Source organism: Alexandromys fortis, unplaced genomic scaffold (assembly GCF_014885135.2).
Source record: "Alexandromys fortis isolate MF-2015 unplaced genomic scaffold, M_Fortis_MF-2015_v1.1 scaffold_1, whole genome shotgun sequence".
Lineage (NCBI taxonomy): Eukaryota > Metazoa > Chordata > Mammalia > Rodentia > Cricetidae > Alexandromys > Alexandromys fortis.
Genome location: NW_026067927.1, coordinates 40,011,627 through 40,035,372, shown reverse-complemented (window position 1 = coordinate 40,035,372; position 23,746 = coordinate 40,011,627). Strand labels below are relative to the sequence as shown.

The window sequence follows — 23,746 nt, the reverse complement described above, 5'->3', positions numbered from 1 at the left end:
GTCCATCATTAGAGGAACTGGCTACTGGTACTGTAAACCTTGTCAACTACCTGTATCTGTTTCTGCCCTATATGACCACAGGTCTTATACCTTAGATGAGAACATACTACTACCATTTTCTTAAACTAAAATTTTTTAATTGTGGTCTAAGTATTTAACTTGACATCAAGAGATAAGTATAGATCTCATCAAGGTAGTTTTCTAGTAATAATGTCTGAATCAAGTTGATACATTTACAGAGCAAACTCTATACCTGAGGCTCTAGAAAAGTCATAAAGTAGAGGACAGAAACAATGTTAAGAACTAGTGGAAATGGATTTCTACTGATAGATAGTATCTTCTATTACAGGGAAGCTGAACTCTTGAAATCTCAGCAATGTGGTTAGTTAAACAAGACCTGTACTATGACATTGCCAATTGTTTTGGCAATATGCATTGGGTGAGATTTCGAAAGGATCCCCTAGATGAGGAGATACAGGCAATCAGTTGTTGCTGAAAGAGAGAAAGAAGTAGTTTTCTTCAAGACAAGCTCCCTGATAGGTATCCCAATCATATGTGATCAGCTTTAATTACAAATCTATTGTAACAATGCTAAATGGATTAATAATATGCATATTTATACATATGTAAGAAAAATAAAGATGGGGTTATGAAATTCACAGGAAGTAGGTGGGCATGTAAGGTTTGTAAGAAGCAGGAATATTGTAAATATAGTACTTGTGTATGAAATTCTTAACAAATTAAAAGGTATATTTCTTTGCAAACTTTGAGAAAGTGGATGATTTGCGTCATTATATGTAAATGTGCAGATTGTGATAATTTTGTTCTGCATGCTATTTCATTTCTTGAAATTAAGCTGTTACATTATTTGCCCAATACTCTAGGCGCACAGGGGCAATAATATTCATTGCAATATTGTTTGGAAGATATTGATAAAAATGGAAGTGTTCATCAGTATATGTATGTAGATTGTTAAATGGGTTTAGATTTATATAATAACAGGATTGTGTCCATGCAATGAAAACAAAGCAGAGAGAGAGAGAGAGAACGGAGTTACCCATAATGAGGAACAATGCTCATACTATACCTCAGATGTCAACAAATATAAGTCCCAGTGCCTTAAATAGATTCTTTTGAAGGCCTTAGCCAATGTGGCCGCTTAGACCCACAGACTGTATAAGCTACAGCCATCGTCTTGGTTACCCAAAAGAACTTGATGGTAAGACCCTGCTGTTGAAAACAAAACCCACCTAAAGTCATAGAACAAGGGTAAAAGAACCTGGTATTGAACTAGAAGCTTCATTTCTGCTAGATAGCCTTCATAGGGCTGGAAGGTGCTATTCATGGTACTATTGTAGAAAAGAACCATGAGTATTACCTTGCAGTGAACCCTGTGAAGTACAATGATTGAGCCGACATGACATTCCAACTGGTGCAATAGTGGCATGAACATCACAGGTGTAGCCAATCAATTTCTGATTAGATTTAAGTCCTACTTCACAAGATGAAACCAATAACTGGCACTATTATTGGGCTGAAAACCTATGACTACACAGATTATAGGCCCCAGGATAGAATCTACAACTGCAATGCTTCCAAACAGACATGATATTAAATGAACTCCTACCAGCTTATTATATTCCAAAATTAATGCATCTCTCAGCCCTTTCTTTTATGGAAGCTTCTATTTGAGGTGGATGTCAAGTCACAAAATGACCGATAACTGGTCATGCAGACTTAAGAACTACATCAGGATTACCAGGAAATGGGACATACACTCATCTCCTCTTCCTCTATGGTTCAGAGATCACTGTAGAAAGGTGGTGGGAAAGAATGAGAGCCAGAGGCTTTAGATGACTAAAAGGAAACAGTGTCTCCAGGACACAACAGCACAGCTGTACCAATGAAGTCACAGGTAATGTCAAAGCATACAGCAGCCCTGCGTTAAGTCAAGCAAAACAATTCCCAGCTTGGACAAGGCAGCTAGGCATGAAGTCTCACCCTAGTCAGGGAGCTATTGACAAGTTTTTTGCTTCTGGGAGAGTCAGAGTCATTGTTCTTTAATACTGTAGCTCTGAGAAGCCAATCATATTAGTGAAAGGGAATACACCCAAGAATATTTAGATAGCAAAATTAGTCCTGATGCTTTAAAAAATGTCACAACATAAGGCTAATAGTTAAGGATGTATTCATTTGGAAGTGTAGGTAGAGGGGCTAAGTGTGAGCTAAATAACTCTCAAAAAACAAATCAGAGAAAAGGATCATTTCTCTAGCTTCTTCTTAATGTTCTAGACACTGAGCGTCCTGACCTGTAGTGATTGACTGTGGAAGGCCCTGTTACCAGTGTACTAAAGCCAACATGTTATTCACTGAGAACACTGTCTAATTCTTGATAGTGTTTTGGTTAGACCTGGTTCTTCAGAGTTCCAACAGCTTCAGTGTGTCCTTTTCTCTTGTCTGAAAACTTTACTATTATCCTTGAGATTCTGTCGTAGAATGGCAATCAGAGGACAGGTTGAAAATTCAGGCAAGATTGCTGTAGGATGATCTGTGGTAGGGTTGAGTACATGTGAGAAATTCTGATGATTCAGGACAGACTTGTAAGTATCAGGCAGCATTCACCCTTCATGCATCATAAACAGAGGGCAATAGACTCTCCTTTGAGACAAGTGATGGCAGGGTCGACTTTTTAAAATGTCGAGTGTTACCCCCACATCACAAACTCTCAAAAAGGACTGGCCCCACCTCACTGTCTTTTCCACTTCATTGTTCACCCACTGTGATCAAGAATTTTTTGCCTACATGTGTCTGGTGTAGGAGGTCCTTCTGTATTTGTGTGGAGGCTGAGGATTCATGGAGACAGGAACTTGCTCTTTCAGTCTGAAGATTTGGAAGAGGTAAAGGGTCTCTCTAGTGGTTGGCTACTTTGCTTTTCTGATCTTCTGCTAAAATCCAAATGTCTGTCTCTGGGATTTTATTATTCACGCTATAGGAAATGTAAAATTGTAATTTTCAGAAAATTCTGAAATTGAGTCACCAAGCATTTTTCTTTCAAGAAAAATGAATTATTGATAAACCCCTTTACCTCTTCAATTAGAATGACATTGAGGAAGAATAAGTCTAACAGATTAACAGGTTATTTCTTTTATGTATCAAACTAGAAGAAAACACCCACTCCCCTGGGATAGGTAAGATCAGATCTCAGTAGGAGCCTGGAGGCCCAATCTAGTCACATGATAGTCAGTCAGTAGAAGGGAAGGACTGATTGAGAGGGCGGACTCACCAGAGATGTGGGATTTAAAGCCAGGCTGAGGTGTTGCTGGACCAGGTTCTGACACCTCAGCAACCTCAGAAGAGCTTCTGGAGTGGAGTGAAGGAACAGAGGTCCTCACAGGTGAGGCCTTGCTTCTGCCACAGTAGACTAGGAATTGACCCTGGAGGAGAGCCTTGAGGAACTCCACGGAAAATCAGGCAGATCCCCAGAAATGAGAATATCTTCTCAACCCCAACAGCTGTGAGGTTGAGGAAGCAGATGGTGTAGAAGTCAGAGGGTAAACCTGGGTTCTCCTAGGTCCAGGTTTGTATAGGTTGCAACTCAGTGCAATCTGGTCCTGGCCAGAGAGAGTGACAGCTGATATGCACACCAGCGCCATGCTCATCTCATCCTGAGCCTACAGAGATCGTTGTATGACACATCAGCGCTGGACAAATTGTTCTTTTTCTGATTGACATGTGCAGAATGAGTAGCAGGTGGCGTGTCACTTGCCAGTTCTCCTAGGGAATGTTGCTTAAGAGACCCAGCAAGGCCTGAACCTAGGACTTTAGTGTTGTCTGTCTAACTCCCAATCATCATGGTTTCTCTAGCTTCCATTGGCTTTTCTGTTTGGGATTTTTTCCTCATTGATGCAATGAGTGTATTTCAAAGTCTCAATGGTCTGATAGAGTACTAGAAACTTTGATTTTTCCCCATATTTTCTAAGCAGGAAAATCTAGAATATTTCCACTCAAGAGAGAATGTTTCAAACAGCCCATATGCTGCTCAGTATTAAAGGTTCTCATGCAGTGTGATTTCAAGTCCTGGGGAAATTTGTACTTAGGATAAGATGCCATGTAAGAGAAGATTTTTACCATTACAAATCCTATGTTCACTTTATCCAAGCTCCTAGATATGTGACTTTTGAATTTGATGTCCATGCTCATCTTTCTGATCATGTCAATTTGCAGTACACAGCAGTTTCCAGGAATTTCTAGAATTTTTCTCACAGTTTCTGTAATTTTATGTAAAAACTAAATGCTATCCATGATATTTCCAGTTCAAACTCATGTTTAGCTATTTCAGAAATCTTTGAGTCAGTATTTGGGAGAGTAGTTGGAATAATTTTATCTGGCACAAATGGCTTAATTTCTCAAGAGTGTTGGTGTGTTCTCCTTTTCATTTTTCTTCTCTCTACAGGTGTTTGAGACATGATTGCTGCTGTCTTCTTAACCATCCTGTGCTTGGGACTGGCCCCAGCTGCTCCAACACCAGATTACAGTTTGGATGCTGAGTGGGAGGAGTGGAAGAGGAACTTTGAGAAAACATACAGCCAAGTAGGTCACATGGACACCCGAAGCAGTGTCTTTGTAGAGCACGTTCATTGCTGTTGGGGGTCCATGGATATAACAGAGACCATAGATGCCATCCCTACTTGAGGTATCAATGTAACAGAAGATGAGCACAAGATGGCCACTGTCTCTGCTCATTGGGTGTTGAGAGTGGCTTGCTTTAGGGTCTTGAGATTTCTCTCTACACCGTCTAGGCATATGCAGCAGCCAGTCCCCGTGGTCAGGTAGTGCAGGGGTGTAATTAGAAATGAATGTCATTCATTCTGTTTATTTCCAGGAGGAAGAAAGACATCGGAGAGCAATATGGGAAGACAATGTCAAGATGATCAAACTGCTCAGTGAGGAGAATGGCCTGGGGATGAACAACGTCACCGTAGAGATGAATGAATTTGGTGACATGGTGAGTGTGACTCAAACTGTCCCGCACTCGTTCTTTTCCTCTTCTGTTGTTTAAATTGAGTCTTTATGTGCTGTTCCCTGAAGACTGGTGAAGAGATGAGGGAAATGATGAAGGGGAGTTCAGTTCTGACTCTAAAGAATGGGAAACACATCCAGAAACGAGGAGATACCAACATCCCCAAAACTTTGGATTGGAGAACACAAGGCTATGTAACCCCCGTGCAGAGACAGGTATGACATCACATGACTGTCTTCTACTGGGGATGCAACAAGCTATTGACATGTATGTATTTGACTGGTATGACACGCTATTGACCAAACTTGTTTTCATATCTTGAATACCACAGGTATTGTCCTTAGAATTCTGTTGCTAGTAACAAATGTTTCTTGGTTGTCCCCCAAAATGAGGAATCCCTAATTCATGTCTTAGCAATTATGGGGCCTATCCAGGTGTAGAATGTATATCTAGCATTTCCACACACTACTTATTTACTCTTTAACCTCCTTCTAGTGGTCCCACTATATCTCTCTCCAGACTTAGGTACTTAGGTTCTTCCATTAATGACATTCATCACACCTGGCAACAAGTATATCAAGCCTTTATGTGCATCCATGTGTGTTTGTGTGGCCACCCACTGGGGCATAAGACACCTCTCCATGGAGACTGACTCTTCTCACCTAGGCATCTATCAAATGCTAATAGTTCATTTTTGATAAGGACTCAACTGCTTGAGTTTTTGCTGGCTATTAGTATTTGTTTGTGGATAACAATATTATCTTTCCTACTCAGGGAGATTGTGGTGCTTGTTGGGCTTTTGCTGTGGCTGGTGCCATAGAAGGACAACTGTTCAAGAAAACAGGAAAACTGACCCCATTGAGTGCCCAGAACCTAATTGACTGCTCTAGATCTTTTGGTACTACTGGTTGTAAAGGAGGCAGGCTCTATAATGCCTTCCAATATGTAAAGAACAATGGAGGTCTGGAGGCTGAGGCAACCTATCCATATGAAGCAAAGGTAAGTGGACTTACTGGGTTGTCATTTCAGTTAGGCTGGTGCAAGGGGGAAAAGGCAGAAATAATCCATTGCCTTCACTGTTCCCATTGAATGTAGACTCTTTCTGCATAGCACCAATGTTGACCATGCAGTATCCACCATGGCACAGTTGCCTGATTTCATGGTTCCATGTAGGTGTTCCTGCTTCTCTACACATGGAGAATGTGCAAAGCATTCCACATATAATACAGATTTCTGCACCATGAAAATTTCTTATAGATAGAGGTGTCATTGAAGACATGGGAGCTGATTTTCAGTTCCAATTATCCTAGTAACATTTCCCTTCCTGGAATGATTTATGATAGTGCAGATGTAGGGTTGGTTCTCTGCAAAGTGCCAAGGGTTATGGTTCTGGCTTTTGCTCTCCGGAAGGTAGAGGAAGTAACCAAATCCTTTAACTGTTCACCTTTTTAAGGAAGGACGCTGCAGGTACCGTGCTGAACGTTCTGTTGTCAAGGTTGCCCGCTTTTACGTTGTCCCAAGGAATGAAGACGCCCTACTGAAGGCTTTAGTAACTCATGGGCCCATTGCTGTTGGAATTGATGCTGGACATGAATCTTTTAAAAAATATACGGGAGGTAAGTATGTGTTTTTCTAGATATTAGTGAAGAATGCTTGTGACCCTTTGGGATGTGCCAAGTTGATATCTTAACAATGTGTAAAATTTGATGTGAGTGTTAGGGTTTATAAATTTTACACTTGTTAGTGCAGTAATCACATGTACTGTTTCTACATGACAAGACATACCTATGCACGTGTGTACTTCATTCTTTATCATATTGTTTAGCTTTGTTTACTCTACTTTTCTCTACTTGGTGTATATTAATACATGCATCTGTTGCCTTTCTAAAACTGCATTCTAAAGAGTGCCTTCAATGAAAAGGTCTATGTTCAGTTATGATTTCTTGGAATGTGATTCTATTAGCAAAAACCAAAGATATGAAAGAGTAATTTTATGTTAATAAGGGGAAGTGCTTTTCAACAAAGTTATGTTCATTTTATTTTGTTTTAGGATTTTGATGAGAATTTATAATCAGGATTTCTGTCAAGAATGGTTTCTATTTTTATTGGAATTTCTGTCATTACTGTCCAATTAGAATATGTCACACTTATTGTTGTTGACCATGGTCATATCAGGTTCCTGGTGCCTTTTACTCCACTGATTTTCTTTTTAGGTATGTACCATGAGCCAAACTGCAGACGTGATTCTTCTACGCATTCGGTGCTGTTGGTTGGCTTTGGCTATGAAGGCAAAGAGTCAGAGGGCAAGAAATACTGGCTGATAAAGAACAGGTATAAATAGCTACCACTGTTTGTATTTTAGGTTTCAAATGGAACTTTCTGCTTGTAGTGATAGTTTAGGTAGAAGTCATAGAAAGCATTGTCACAATTAAGTTGAAAAAGCAACATTTTTTCCCTTTTAGTGCTCAAATGTATGTGTTATGTGTGTGAATTTGTTTATGTGTTTGTATGTGTGCGTGTGTATTTGTAGATAGGTCTGATATTGACATTAATTGTCTTTCTAACTTGTCCTCCTTATGTATTGAGGAGTTGAGTATCACTGATCCTAGAGTTTTCTGGTTTTGGTAGTGTGCTCATTCAGTTTGTTCTAGTTACATTGGGCTTCTGTAATTACATGTTGGCTGCAGAACCATCCTAGTTTTAAAAAGCGATTTTCATTTGTTGTGAGTGTGTGTCTGTGTGAGTGAATGCTATGTGAGAACAGATGCTCATGTAGACCAGACAAAGACACTACATTCCTTACAGCTTCAGTTACAGGGGGGTGTGAATGAGTTCACACTGGGGCTCTGCTGGTGAGAACTTTTGTCCTGTGGAGGAACTCCAAGTGCTCCTAGGCACTGAGATTGTCTTCACCCTCATTTAAGCTTCCAGAGGAACTTGGACTCAAACCCCAAACCTTACCCTTGCATGATCTGGCTTTATTGTCTGATCCCTATCTTCTGGAGCACTAACATATAATATATGAATGAAAACAGAGTTCAGATTCTGTCATTGATTTCCTTGGCAATCAATATAATCTTTGTGTCATTGATTTTCTATTTATCATTGGTTATTTCTGAACAACCTGTGGGTAGAAGACGTCCTAACTTTCCCTGCTGTGACTTTTGCTGTCCTCTGTAAGATAACTCTTGGTACTCTGGAATTGACTCTACCTTTTCTGATTCTTTCTATTGCATTGGCCTCTGGCTCTGTGTTCATAAGTGGAGTTATTGTAATAATCCACTCTGCCATATCTTTTCTACTAAATGGAAAACTCAATTTTTCAGCCATGGTGAAAGTTGGGGAGAGAAAGGCTACATGAAGATTCCCAGAGACCAGAACAACTACTGTGGCATCGCTTCCTATGCCATGTACCCTGTATTGTGAGCTGCCTGGTGATAAAAAAGGAGGGGAAGATATTAGGGCAAGACATACAGAAGAACCCCCGTCTTCAAAGCATCCAGCCTCTGCTGTGTGCAGAAGACACTGCAGCCATTGAGAAGCCAGGGTAGGATGTGAAATCTAGGATGTTTCTCTAGTAAGACATGGCTGCTGCTGTCACTGCTGCGCTGCACTCATTCGTGTCGTGGATTCCTGTCAGGACTTGATTTTAACATTTTCACTGTACTAAATGGTGTCTTTAAAAATAAAAGTTAAATTCAATTATAGTGTCTACTTTTTCTTTTTTGTGAGGTGGCTTTTTTAATGTTCAAACATGACATTTGTCTTAAAGCCAGAATTAAATGTGGTGCTGGTGTTCTAGAAGGAAGAGTGGATGACTTCTCTGATGGATGATCTTCAGTCATTGGCTGCAGTCTGCATGCAGAGTTCTATTTATGTACTAGCAATCCTGCTCTGAAGGACTATATAAAAACTTCTGGATTTGATATTTTTAGTTGACATGAATTCACCCAATTCCAATTTTTTACCACTCTGTAGAATGTGATGTTACTGTGTCCCCAATGCATTGTGTTGGGCTCTTACTCTTCCTTTCCAGCAACCCAATCCTGTACTAGCTTCCCTGAGTCATAGAAATCAAGGTGACCATGTCTGCAATTACAGGTATTATCTTCCAGAATGTTCAGTGCTACAGTGTGCTGAGTGCTGACAGCTATTTCAATATAGGCTTTTGCTGTTACGGTCTTATTCTCCCATTGTCCATAGTTGATAATCCTCAAGCTTACCTATCTAATGCATTCAACTTTGCCATACACATGTATGTTCAAAACATAACATATATATGCCACTATATATGTGTTCCTTTGGTATACACTATTTAGTACTTTCTGTGGGCCCAAGCATGTAGTGCAGGTATTAGAATGCTTTCTCAGGTCATAATAAATCATAAGCATAGTTAGATTTCTTTTCAGTTTCTTAATGCTTGACTTCAGAGACTGGCTATTGGGTCTTACCTGCATGAGCATCATGGAGAGATAACTCAGGGCATGGTCTTCTGTAATCTAGATGAATTAGTAAATCGGCTTATCTAGAATCCTCTTTATCATGTAGGTTAATTGTTAGCAGGCTGTGAAGGTTTCACCAGCACAATATCTTACAATGACACAAGTGATATTAAAGACTATGTTGGGACAAGAAGGTCAGAGAGCAATAAGGACGGCCCATCCAATGAGGAAAGTAATGCTTAAACTGGGTGTTTCATTCACGGAGACTCGTCTGACTCAGGAGGTATTGACCTACTCTTTTGCACACTCAAGAATTCCATATAAACTTTAAACAAAAAACCATTACACACATATACATATATTATACATACACACACATATACATATATTATACATACACACACACACACACTCACACAGCCTGGTACAGACCTGTGTGTGGCCCTATGCTTGCTGCTTTGTCTCTGTGAATTCATACAAGCTTGGCTCACGTTGATTTTGTAAGTCTCATTTCATTGCTGTCCTCCAATATCTCTGATTCTTACACTTTTTCTGCCAATTCTTCTACTGGGTTTCCTCAGCTCTGATGGGGAAGGTTTTTGGATGAGTATTCCAAGGTCTCTCACTCTCTGTGTAATTTTGGCTGTGGATCTCTGTATTTGATCACATCTGATATAGGAAGGAGCGTCTCTGATGATGGCTAAACAAGGCACTGATGAGTGAGCATAGCAGAAAATCATTAGAAGTCATTTTATGTGTTTTTGTTTATTTGTTTGTTTGTTTTTAGGCTAGTGGTATTTGGTTTTACTTTCTGTAGATGGAGACTGCTTGTTCATTCTCAACCACCCAGACCTGAAACAATCACACAGAAACTGTATTAATTACAATATTGTTTGGCCAATGACTCTAGTATATTTCTAGATAGCTCTTATATCTTAAATTAACCCATTTCTATGCATCTATATGTCACCACTAGGCTGTGCCTTACTGGAACTGGCATGTTACTCCTTCAGCAGCTACGTGGCATCTCCTTGACTCTGTCTACTTTCTTCCTACATTCAGATTAGTTTTCCAGCCTCGCTCTATTCTGCCCTGTCATAGACCCAAGCAACTTATTTATTCATTAACCAACAAAGCACCACATAGAAGAGGGGCTTCTCACATCAACTTTCTATCTCGTTAAATCTTTGTCACTCAAGCACTGTTAATTATCGCTTCCATCTTGTGGAGTGGACCTTAATTAAGTCAAATAAGATATTGGTTGGTCACTCCCACAAACTTTGTGCCATCATCGACCTAGCAAATCTTTGGCAATGTGGCTTGCTGTCATTTTGTGGAGAGCAATCTATTGTCTCATTAACAGCCTTTGTTGTCTGGAATTCCCAAGGGACCCCTTAGTTCAACAACTAGATGTAACCCAGTATAAATACTGGAAGCTTCATTTGGTGGGAAGAGATAGATATTTGTCTCATTATTTGACACTTTTATTTAGATCATCTTTATATCTTTGGAAGTTTCTGCTGTATTAGGTTTCCATACTATCCCTCATATGCCCCTTTATCTTAGCGTCTCTCTCCTTACTTGATTCCTCAATTCCCATCTCTCTTCCTCCTCTGTACTTGTTCCACCAATTGCAGCTGCTTCCCATCCATCCATAATTATCTTTTCTCTTCCTCCTTCCTAACAAGATGTATTTGTATCTTCTAGTCTCTTACCCTATATGCCTTCTGGAATTTGCCAAGATTGGAATTTGGTTATCATTGATTTAACAGCTGGCATCAATATATAAGAGAACATATACCATATTTTTATTTCTTTGTTGTATGGGATGCTTCACTCAGGATGACTCTTTTTCTAGTCCTATCCATTTGCCTGCAAATTTTATGATGCCATTTTTAATGGCCGAGTAAAACTCCATTGTACAAATGTACCATATTTCATTATCCATTCTTCTGTTAGAGGGCATTTAGGTTGTTTCCAATTCCTGGCCATTATAAATAGAGCAGCAATGAACATGGTTGAGAAAATGTATCTGTGGTAGGATTAAGTGTCCTTTGGGTATTTGCCCAAATGTGGTATAGCTGGATCTTGGGGTAGATTAATTCATATCTTCTGAGGAACTGGTGGTAAGGTTGCTACAGGGAAGCCGGGTGGCGGTGGTGGCGCACGCCTTTAATCCCAGCACTCGGGAGGCAGAGGCAGGCGGATCTCTGTGAGTTTGAGGCCAGCCTGGTCTACAAGAGCTAGTTCCAGGACAGGAACCAAAAAGCTATGGAGAAACTCTGTCTCGAAAAATAAAAAAAAAAAAAAAATTGCTACAGGGCTTTTTGATGAGACCAGAACCCAGGCAAGAATGGCCTGTGTGTTCCCAGGGAGTATCTGCTTGAGCTGGGGAATGAGGCAAAGCAATAGGTTTAGGGAATGATGTTTAGAGGAAAAATCTGTGTGTGCCAGTAGAAATGGGTTCAGTGGGGGAAATGGAGGCCACAGCAGGTGTTCTGCTTTAGAGCTGAGCATCACAGTGGATTTGGAGAAGACGGAAAGTTGAAGGCTGGAGTTAGCTTATGTACTTCCCTGCCCAGAGTGGCCAGTGTGGCCAGTGTGTTCCCAGAGAGTGCCTGCCGGAGATGCGGGCTGGGATAGAGCAAAGTGTCAGGAGAAGGAACTTAAGTGGGGAAGATCTGAGGGATCCATCAGGAATGGGTATGGTGGCAGGGCGTGGGGAAGGAGGAAGGCTGCATTCTGAGGACCTGGGAATGAGACTGGGGGATTGTATTGGAGGAGCAGGGGGAGAGGCGAAGATCTGCGTCCATATACCTATTTTCCTGCTCAGAGTGGTCTCTGAGTTTTATTTCTTGAGCCGTTCATTCTATATCTTTTGATTAGATAATTAAAGAAATTTAACTATAATTAAAATGTGTATGTTAATTGTGGTCATTATACTGTTGAGTTTTATTGTTTGTTTCTCCTTGGTACTTATTTTGTGTTTTAGTTGTTATGGCTCCTATTTTTTTTCCATAGTCTTGTGGCTATGCTCATTCCTCTTTTTAGCATGAAATAAAATTTCCTGTATTTTCTTCTGGTTTTGTGTGTACACGTGTTTTCAGGCTGTTTATATAATGGAAAAGTTTTTCATTCCCATTCAGCTATGGTGAACAGTTTTGCTGGGTAGACTTGTTTAGATAGACTTTTATGGTACTTAACTTTTGGAATGCATCACACTAGGCTCTTCTAACTTTCAAAGTTTTCATTGAAAAATCAGTTACTGTTCTGGTGAGTTTTATCTGACTTGAATTCTTTCACTTGTGGCTTTCAGTACACTTTTTTGTCCATTATTATTAATCTGTTGATTATGGTGCCAGGGAGCATTTCTTTTCAGGACTTGCCTTTTTGGTGTTTTCGGTGTTTGTAGCTATATGGGCATGTCCTTCCTTAGTTTGAGGAAGTTTTCTGCAATGATATTAAGTGCCTGGTCTATACTATTTATTTGTGATTTTTCTTCTTCCTCTATGCATAGAATTAGAAAGTTTGGACTTTTCTTGATGTTTGACATTTCTTGTATGTTACTTCCCATTGTTTTAATTTTTTAATATTCCTTGCTCATTTGGTCTAGATTTTCTTCTTTATCTTTGAGTCCTGATAATATATCCTCATTTTAAACCATTGTATTGTGTAAAGCTTTCCTTTGAACTCTCTGGGTTTTTCAGTTCTATCTTTATTTCAGGTTGAGTCCTCTTCGATGTTTCTATCTACTTAGTGCATTCCATGTTCAAATCCTGTATTGTCTCTGTCATTTCTTTCAGCCCCGTGTTTGTATTTTCTTGGGCATCACTTAAGCTTTTATTCTCCTTAAATCATTTCTAGTCAATTTCCTTTAGCTGTCTTTGTGTCTTCTTTAAACTCTTAGAATTTGTTGATGAAGTTCATAATGTTCCTTTATATTCTGAGACCTGTTGGTCATCTTGGAAATTCTCATGGAAAATATTTCTACAGAACTATTAGATATTAGAGGGGAGATACTGGCGTGCTCTTTCAAACTGTTTGTACTTTATGTGATGAAATCCAGACTTGCAGACTTCTTGTGACAGTTCCATGTCTGATATGGACAGAGAAGGTTGGGGCAGAAGAGAAGATGTACAAATAGGTTGACCCTAGAGATTATACATCAGTTAGGGGGCCAGAGTTATAGGGATTGGCATGTAGGATGTGTATCCTGATCCAAACATTGAGTGTGAGGGTAGATATGGCTGCCTGGAAAGGTTAGTTATGGCATGAGAGAACCTGTGGGTTGGGGACAGGTAGGACATGTCCTTGTCAAAACCTAGTGGTTACTTGTGGCATAGGTAAGTGCGATCAGATTTGGTTATACACTGGGTGATAGGGTAAAGGTGATCAGGTAAATCATCAGGCTAGACCCTGGACAGGACGAACAGTATCTGTGTTATTCAAAAGCTTGGATCATTCCTTATTCATTAAATCATTGACTGTGGAGAATTTTTCCTCCCTGGCTTGATGCTTTGGGGAATATTGGTTTTGATATGGAAATAGGAGGGATATTCAATGTATATGACCTCAGGAATGACTCTTTTGCCTTCTTTGAGTTGTTCCATTTATCCATGTTGACATGTTGATATTATTTCCTTGGTCTTGTTGTCCTGGAGAAAGAAGCAAAGGGACTTTGAACCTATACCTCTAGGCTCTACCAAATAGGGTATGGACTGTGAAGAATTATTGTGTAGGAGTGTTTTAGTTTGGGTCTTTATTGCTGCAAAAGAAAAGACACTATGACCAAGGCAACACTTAAAAGGAAATCATTTATCTGGGGTGGGTTGGTTACAGTTTCAGAGGTCCAGTTCATTATCACATGACAGGCAGCACGGTAGTGAGCAGGCAGACATGGTGCTGGAGCTGAGAGCGCTACATCTTCCAGGCAACAGGAAGTTGATTCACTGTCACACGGAGGGAAGTTTGAGCAAAAGAGACCTGAAAACCCACCCCCACCGTGACACATTTCTTCTAGCAAGGCCGCACCTCCTAATAGTGTCACTCTCTTTGGGAGGCATTTTCTTTCAAACCACAACAAGGAGATCTCCCCATGAACAGACAAGCAGCTGAGTAAAATAGCATCTTATCACTTTAGCTGAAATTCATGAGTGGTACAGCCATTTTAGACTGAAAATTATGATAATAGAAGTGCCCCAAATCTTCCTCTCTTTTCAATCATGAGTCTGATCTTATGGTCCTAAACACTCAAATTTACCCATCTCCTTTATACTGAAGGGCAATGGCAGGATCCCTTAATCCAGTCACTCTGGGGACAATAGTAATGGGAAGAAATCTGCTTCCGGGAGCTTCAGTTCCTCCATTGTTTCCATTGCAGTTTGGGCAGGTTCCACGAAGGTGGCCTCTTCTCTGAGCACAATCATTTTAAAGTGTCCTTTCAGCCCAGAGTTGAATCATATTCCTGGCTTACTTAGACTGTGTCTTCATCCTGACAGCTTTTGTCAAGCTGTCTTTCATCATAGCCATTCATTCCCTTAACATCTAACTTTTTCTGCTCTAGATTTTGAAAAATGAAGAATGTAGCTTGAACTAAAGCAGGCAGAGTCATGCTTGGTCCAACCATCACCTTTTCATACTTCCTATGAACGTCTGCATCTAACTGTGTTAAAACTGCCTTTTAGGAGTTCATATTCTTTCTGTATCATGGCTCTGTGTTGGTATGTATTCCCACTACATCCCATATCTAATGTGGAATAACTGAGAGTATTTGAAGGGTTTAATTTTAATATTTCTATGATTCTTCATGGTGCAGTAAATAAAATTACTGCTGAGATATTTTTTGATCTCTGTTCTTGATCTGAATGCTGATGGCTTCATTCTTGTTGGGATGTTACCTACTCTCTCTCCTTTGCCCTAAGAAGTAAAGTATTGCTTTCTTTTTTCTATTTCATTAACATTACATCTCTTTTTTTGGCTTTCAGGGTCTCTTCTAGTGTTGCATTGCACCCTCCCAGACTAATTTACATATCTGGTTTAGGTGATCAAAGGACAGGAAATTGTCTGGATTATAGGTAGAGATTCCCAGGTTATTTTGATTTCTTTCGTTTCTGACAGCAGAAAGGAGATGCAGACTACTGTAATCCCATTCTTGTCTCCAGGCACTTCCCTGTCAGGAAGCATTCCTTCTGGGGTGGGAATCTTAGTAAGATGGGTATCTTACTAGTTGGACCTTTAAATAATAAATATGTACAGGTTCTCCTGAGCAGGAGAGGTTTGAAATTGCTGGAAGTCAGGATGATTATTTGAGGATCTGTCACTGAGTGGTGACATCTTGTAAGAGGACAATTCCCTTTCTGATCCTTTACTTTCCTTCTAAGATTCCTGTCCATGTCAGACTACTCAGTAGCTAAACCTCCAAAGCCCACCCTTCAGTATTTAGCTAATTCTGGGTGATCTCAAAGGTCAGAGAAGACTTAGACTCAGCATTTCTGAGGGCTTCCCTTTGTTCTTCAGTATATGTCTAATTTTGTGATGACTATATTTAAGACTGCCATCTGGTGACCAATTCAACCTACTTTCAGATGACTTTGACAAAGCACAGTCCAACACATGCTTTCTGAACACTACAGTGTCTGGTTTTCTATGTGTTCAAGAAGCAAGACAACAGGGACCAGAAGGTATCATGACTTCTTTGATGTTCATCTGCTAAGTGAAGATGAAGATGGGAAAGCTCATTTGATTCCTTCTTTGATTTCCCAGTCATGTATCCAGAAAGGCTGCTCTGATCAATGTGGTCAGGGATCTATCAGTGCTATCCAGTGCGATCCAATTTAATGTCCCTGGGATAAGTTCCTAAGACAGATGCAGTTTGCAGTCTGTGCTTTCTCAAGACCACTGTCCTGGCCCTTGCTATTTTTACTGATACACTAGATATGTGTGATGTTTCATTCCAGAAAGCATATCAATTACTTCATGACTTTTTCTGCAGAAGGATGGGACAAAGTAAGATTAGCTTTGTGTGTGTGTGTGTGTGTGTGTGTGTGTGTGTGTGTGAGAGAGAGAGAGAGAGAGAGAGAGAGAAAGAGAGAGAGAGAGTCTATAATGAGGCTTAGGGACCTTTTTATTTGTCTGATGAAAACTATGGAGACTTTCCGTCTCATGCAGAGGGGAAGTGAAGCCCATTTTCTAGAAATAATAGATTTATTAAGTAAGAAAGCACCAGATTCTTGGTTGGAGACTTCCTTGCTGCCTGAGGGGAAAGGAAAAGGTTATGATACCTCAGGGGAAATAGACAAGAATCCCCTCTGCTCAGGGACTCCATGGTCCCACGTCCAATCCCTCTCAGACTTGGGAAAGGACAGGCGAAGATGGGGGTTTAATTGACAAACAAGGAACCAGAGCTACTGTTTGTCTTAGTTTTTCTTGTGCTTTTTCATATGTCTCTAAGAAAAAGTATTACCTCGCTGTCAGGGGACAGGTGCTTTCATTTCTCTGAAATGTCGTCTCTTTGCCTCTGACCAGTTTATCAGAAGCTACTCATTTTCTACTCTAGGAAAAGTCTTTCCAGCCTTCCACGCTTTGCCCTCTCTCTCCAGCACTCAAGCCCAGTGTCTCCCTGAACAGTGGGAGATTACACTGCTCTGCAAGCCAGGGCTTTGTCAGCAGGGGTCGCTTAGTGACTGTTGACTGGTCAGGATTGGCTGACTAACATTATCATCACTAAATGGTTTAATTTGCTTTCTGTTTGTTGCCTTTCTGTTTCCTTTTCCACGGTCTTTTACAGAGACCACAATAAGCTAATGATCATTCTTTCCAATTCTGTTTTGGCATGGCAGGTATTAGACTTGAATGATTTCAGATCAATTCTCCAAAAATATACTCAAAAGATAAGGCTGGAAAGACTGGACAACATTTAAGAGCACATACTGCTCTTACAGAGGATACAAGTTCAACTCCCAGCACTTACATAAGACATTTCACAACTACTTGCAACTGAAGAGCTAGGGGGACCTGACCTCTGTCTGCAGCCACATTACGTACCTCCCTCATTCATACACATGATCAAAAACACCAATATTTAAGAAAATATGAGTCAACTGAGGCATACACAAATGGATTTTTCTTCAATGATTTAAAAAAGAAATGGGAAGGAAAGGCAAGGTCACTTCACTTAGCCAGATTTTATTGATATCAAAATCACATGTGTCACCAGACAAACAGGTAAAGAAATATTCCCTGTGTAGCAATGTGAACTGGAGCTAGAGTCTGATTCTGCCTAGACGATTAGGGTTCTATGTTTGGGGTATGGGACAGTTCCACTTTTCTTTCTGGATTGTCTGGTTTGGGTTAATGGATTGGACAGTTTTGAGGAATTATTCCATTGTGTATGATTTACCACAGGAAGTCCAGTAATTGGAGATTTGGAACTCCCATAGATTGATTTCTGCCTATTGGAGAAAGTATGAGAAGTCTGTGCCATGGGGAAGAAGGACTCAGAAAAACACCATCTCTTTAGAATTGGTTTTACTTTCTTATCTGCTTATTTATATTTTGAGTATTTCAGGTAATAAATTTTGATCACATTGTTTTCCTGATCCTCCAACTCTTTTCTATGATATCTTTCTAATCCACCCACTTTCTTGCTCTTTTTCTCTCTGGAAAAAAAAATCACCAAACCAGAACCAAAACAAACGAAGCCAAAACAAATCAAACTGAAATAGCAGAAACAACAGAGAAGCTCAGTTTGGGTTGCCCAACTACTCCTGAGCTCTGAAATGTGTGTGAGTAACCCAGAGTTACTCCACTGAAGGAAACTGATCTTCCCTCTCCCAAGAGCTACCTGTTTCAAACAGCTTCTTTCCCAGGAGTGAGACCCTGTGACCACTTTCCACTTTCTGTGTTGGGATTTTGTCTAGCTTGAGTTTGTGCAGGCCTTGTGCATAGTGTCACAGTCAGTGTGAGTTCGTACATGCGTCATCCCTGACACATTCAAGAACTCTGTTTCCTGGGAGCTGTCAACCACCTCTGGCTCTTACAGTCTTTCCGTTTCCTCCTTTGCATAGATTCCTAAGTCTTGTGGGGAGGGGTGTAGGGAAGACAAGCCTTGAGGGTGGATTTCTCCAAAGTCTTTCCCTTTCTCTGCACTGTCATGGTGTAGAAGATCACCACGTGAAACAAGCTACATGACTCCCATGATCTCTCAGCTGAACTGTTTCTGTCTTAGCGTGTAACATTAGGCTTCTTGAGTTTGCATCTACAAACCACTTATGTGAGCTTCTTTTCTCATTGTTGTGAGAGAACATTTTACCAAAGTAACTTGGAAAAAGCAGAATCTAACTCAGATTAGATAGGTAGAGACTGTAATGGAAGGAAGGGAAGTCCTGACTGTGTGGGTGGGAAGAAGCTGGTCCCATTACACTGACAGTGAGAAGTGAAAAAAAACAAAAAACAAAAAACAAAGAATGTTAGTGTTCAGCTCACTCTCTCCTTTTTTAAAATTGAGAATAGATTCATCTGTCATATTCCCTACTGATCCCAGTTTCCCCTCCTTCCCCTCCTCCTGGATTCCCCCCTTTGCTCTTCCCAGATCCACTCCCCCTCTGTTTCCCTTAAGAAAAGAGCAGGTCTCCAAGAAAACACAGTCAAACTGACAAAACAAGACACAATAAGGCAAGGCGGAACCCTCATACTGAGACTGGCCAAGAGGAGGAAGAGCCCCAGTAGCAGGCAAATGAGTCAGAGGCACACCTGATCCTCCTTTCAAGAGTCCCACAAAACCCCCAGCCCAACAGCTATGATATCCTCTGAGGACCTGGTGCAGGCTCATGCAGCCACATGTCTGACATTTCAGTCTCTGAGTCCATATGAGCCCTGCCTCGTTGATTCCGTGGCCCATGTCCTCCTGGTGACCTCTATGTCCTCTTCATTTACTCTGGGATCCCAACCCAGTGTAGTGCTGCCAGCCACATCATGTTCTTAGATGCCAGAACAAACCATTTTGGGAACATGCTAAGAGCAAGTCCAGAGGTGTTTCCATGGTGATTATTAGTCCCCATGACATTGACAAAGGAAGTTTGATGTTATAAGTTCTCCCCATTAAGATAACAACCAAACACATCTGATTTAGCCGATACTCTAATAATCTACTTAAGACTTGCTTCCTCTGGTATTGAAAAATCTATTCAGCCCATGCCAGTATCTGCAGTTTTATAGGTCCCAAGAATGTCCAAGTGTCCACAGTTTCTTCCAAGACTCAGTGCAGTCTCTGAACTTTGAGGTCTCACAAAATTAAAAAAAAAAAAGCATGATCCCAACTCCCAGAAGGAGAAACAGAAGGATAATGATAAGGACAGAATATGTGCTACCTAAACCCAGTAGGACAAACACCAAATCCTGAAACCATGTTTTTTTTTCTATTTGTGACTTTTGATGTAATAATTTGGGATCCAGTAGCCAAAGAGATTTGTGCCTTCCCAAGTTTACCACATATGGCTAATTTCTTTCTTCTAAGAAGGTGGGGAGACCTTATTTTCCATAATCAGGAAAAACCTCTCCACAACATCAATAAAGGATAAGTTTTCAAGTATTCTCACCACACTTTCCCAGAAGAAGTGATATACATATCTGGCTGAAAGGAACTTAAAATTCTCATACAATCCCCTTGAAGGGGCAGGGTTAACCTCCTAATTTCCAGGTGACTGTTCTCTCTGTTTCGTAGGTGATGAAGGCTCTCAGGGTCATAGAGAACTTTAAGTTCATCTCTACTGTGAGTGAATATTCAGTATTAATGATGAGGAATTGGTGAACCCAACTCTCTTTTAGGGAGAAAATAGACACACTTACTTCCTTTGTTTTCATAGAGAGAGCATCCAATGTTTGCTTAGGGTTTTTTTTTTTTTTAAATCAATCCATTCAACAATGGAAGCATTTGAGTACAACGGAGCTTTTCTGTTATATTCTGATGCCTGTTGATGCACTATGGCACACTTTTAAATTTATAAAACAATATAGGCCAATGGAATTTACTTTTTGTCTTTTCACTGGTTGTATTTACTTAGACTTCTTAGGGATCACTTCTGAGCCCTCTTATAATCTTGCTGGCTGCTTTGGCCCTGTTTTCACTTCCAAGTGTTCTATTGTACTAATTAAGGGCAACAGCCAAAAGGACAGAGATTCAAACAAATTTACATACCCACAATGAAATTAAATTATTATCATAAGTTCAGGCTGAAAAGGAAGAGAAAGCACAGGCTGTACAATTATATTTTCTTAGAAAGCTGTTAGATTTGCTTTTCAATACCAAGTCATCTTTTTTACTTAGTAAGGAAGATTATACGAAATACAAACCCAAAAAAGGTGTTTATATCTCTCCCATGTGAGTAAGTAGAAAGTGCAGCCTAACAAGTGGAACACTCAACTGAGTAATAAATTATCAATAGAACAAAAGAACCCACATTTCAAACTCTTAGAAAAATCAAAGTAAGAATTTATTATTCCATGTTCTCTTCTATCAGGTTCAGTGTATCTGGCTTTATATTGTGATCCACTTAGATTTGGCTTTTGTATCCTAGACATAGATCTGTTTACATTCTTCTACCTTCTGACATCCAGTTAGGCCAGTACCATTTGCTGAAGATGCTTTATTTTTTCTATTGAATAATTTTGGCTCCTTTGTAAAATACCAGGTATACATAGGTGTGTGGATTTACATCTGGGTCTTCAATTTTATTCCATTGATCTACATCTTTGCTTTCTTGCCAATACCATGTAACTTTTACTACTATAACTCTGTATTAGAGCTTGAAATCAGACATGATGATAACTCCAAAAGTTTTTTTTTATTGTACAGGATTGTTTTAGCTTTTGTTTTTCCATATGAATTTGAGTATTGTTTTTTCAAGGTCTGTAAAGAATTGTGTTGGAATATTAATGGTGATAGCATTGAATCTGTAGATTGCTTTTGGCAAGATAGCAATTTTTACTATGCTAGTCTTGCCGATCCATGAGCATGGAAGACATTTCCATCTCCTAATATCTTCTCCAATTTCTTTCTTCAAAGACTTGAAGTTCTGACAATTCCCTGAATGGAGCACCGGTCATGGAGGTACATAGATTGACAATTAATAAATGGGAGCCCATGAAACAAAAGTTTCTGTAAGACAAAAGTCACCAACAATAAGACAAAATGGCAATCTACAAATTGGGAAAAGATCTTCTTTAACTACATGTGACAGTGGGATGATTTCTAAAATTCATAAAGAACTCAAGAAAGTAGATATCAAAAAATGAAATAATCCAATTTAAAAATGGAGTGCAGATCTAAACAGAGAATTCTCAACAGAAGTACCTCAAAAGACTGAAAAACACTTAAAGAAATATTCAACATCCTTAGTCAACATGGAAATACAAATCAAAATGACACTGAGATTCCATCTTACACCAGTCAAAATGAATAAGATCAGAACACAAATGACAGCTCATATTTGAGAGGATGTGGAGCAAGGAGAACACTTCTTTATTGCTGGTGGGAATGCATGCTTGTACTTAAGTCAATATGATGGTTTCTCAGAAAACAGACTCAATCTACCACAAGACCCAGTTGTATTAGTCTTGGGCATGTACCCATGGGATGTTCAATCATACCACAAGGACACTTGTTCAACCCTGTTCATAGCAGCATTATTCACATAGCCAAAACATTGGAACAACCTAGATGTTCCTCAACTGAGGAATGGGTAAAGAAAGGGGTGTATTTACACAACAGAGCAAGGAAGACTCAAAGGGGACATTCAGATCCCCCTGGGAAGGGGAAATAAAAGAGATTTTTTTGAGTGGACTGTAGGCAGGTGGGGACGGGAACATCAGTGATCATGTTGGTGGAAATGGAGGTAAAGAGTACTGAAGAGACTACTGGAAAAGGGGTACATTTCAGGGTCAGACAGAAGCCTGGCCCAAGGGACTCTCTAAAGAATCTACAAGGAGGATCCCAGCTAAGACTACTAGTAATTGAGGATACATAACCTAAACCGGCCATATTCCATGATCAGGAAAGAGTATAAATTGAGGGACTAGGAAACCAACCCAGCCACAGAAACTTTAATCTACAGTCTGTCCTGCCTATGGGTTGTGCTTGGTTAAGGGTGGTCTAGAGATTGAGGGAGTGGCCAACCAATTACTGGTCTAGCCTAAAACCCAGGCCAGGAGAGTAAGGTCAGCCTGGCACTGCCTGGAGGATCAGGACTCACAGGTTGGATGACCTAGGACAGAACCAAATGTGGTTGGAGAAAAAAGTCAATGCAAAGATGTCTAATGAAATTATGCTATAATTATAGATTGGTGCCTAGACTAATTGCCATCAGAGAGACTTCATCTGGCAACTGAAGGGAACAGCTGCAGAGACCTGATGTGTGTTTCCTCTCTGTATGCTGTGAATACCATTGGTTAATAAAGAACTGTCTTGAGCCTGCACAGAGCAGAATAGAGGTAGGTGGGAAAAACTAAGCTGAATGCTGGGAGAAAGAAGGCAAAGTCAGGAGAAGCCATGTAGCCCTGCTGGAGATAGACATAAAAACTTTACCCGGTACACCACAGCCTTATGGCAATACACAGATTAATGAAGATGGGTTAATTTAGAATATGGATTAGCCAGAAATATTTAAGCTATTGGGCAAACAGTATTGCAAGTAATATGGTTTCTGTGTGATTATTTTGCAGCTGAGCAGCCAGGAACTAACTAGCAGCCTCCTACAACAGAGACCCAGTGTAAAACATTAGTCAGAGCTTGGGGGAATTCTGCTGAAGAGGAGGAGGAAGGATTGTAGGACCCAGAGATGTCATGGATATCATAAGAAAACCCACAGAATCAACTAACCTGTGCTCAAAGTGGCTTTCAGAGACTGAACTGACATCCAAGAAGCCTGCATGGGACTGGTCTAGGCCCTTTTCATATATGTGACAGTTGAATAGCTTGGTCTTCTGTGAGAACAGGGGCTGTCTCTGATTTATATGCTGGCTTTTGGGACCCTAATCCTCATACTGAGTGGCCTTGCCCAGCCTTAATTTGTGGGGAGGTGCTTAGTCTTACTGCTTCTTAGTATTTCATGTTTTGTTGATATCCATGAGAGGTGTGCCCTTTCTCTTAGAGTAGCAGTGATGCATGATTGGCAAGGAGTAGCCCCTGGAACCTGGTCAGGGTTTTCGAATGTGAAGGGTGTTCCCTGAAACTCATCCCTGAACAGTTCCTATATTTAGAGCAAGATCACCATAACTGACTTTTAATTGT

At 40.2% G+C, this 23,746-nt stretch overlaps 2 protein-coding genes across 2 annotated transcripts in view; both read left to right on the top strand.

Moving 5' to 3' along the window:
* The first annotated feature begins 3,335 nt into the window (after positions 1-3,335).
* Positions 3,336-23,746, top strand: part of LOC126502785 (cathepsin 7-like) — a 32,115-nt gene continuing 11,704 nt past the window's right edge. The window contains exon 1 of the mRNA XM_050144046.1: positions 3,336-3,394. The gene's annotated coding sequence lies outside the window, so the exon portion shown is untranslated. The remainder of the gene's footprint in view (positions 3,395-23,746) is intronic.
* Positions 3,337-8,638, top strand: LOC126502784 (cathepsin 7-like). The gene is made up of 8 exons (XM_050144044.1): positions 3,337-3,394; positions 4,454-4,590; positions 4,883-5,005; positions 5,089-5,235; positions 5,795-6,019; positions 6,474-6,636; positions 7,234-7,351; positions 8,347-8,638. The coding sequence occupies exons 2-8, from the start codon at positions 4,465-4,467 to the stop codon at positions 8,444-8,446; spliced, it is 1,002 nt and encodes a 333-aa protein (XP_050000001.1). The 5' UTR covers positions 3,337-3,394; positions 4,454-4,464; the 3' UTR covers positions 8,447-8,638.

Coding starts and splice junctions, on each gene's coding strand:
- LOC126502784 (XM_050144044.1), top strand. CDS start 4,465: ATGATTGCTGCTGTCTTCTTAACCATCCTGTGCTTGGGACTGGCCCCA. Junction 4,591..4,882: donor TTGAGAAAACATACAGCCAA/GTAGGTCACATG, acceptor GTTTATTTCCAG/GAGGAAGAAAGACATCGGAG. Junction 6,020..6,473: donor CCTATCCATATGAAGCAAAG/GTAAGTGGACTT, acceptor CACCTTTTTAAG/GAAGGACGCTGCAGGTACCG.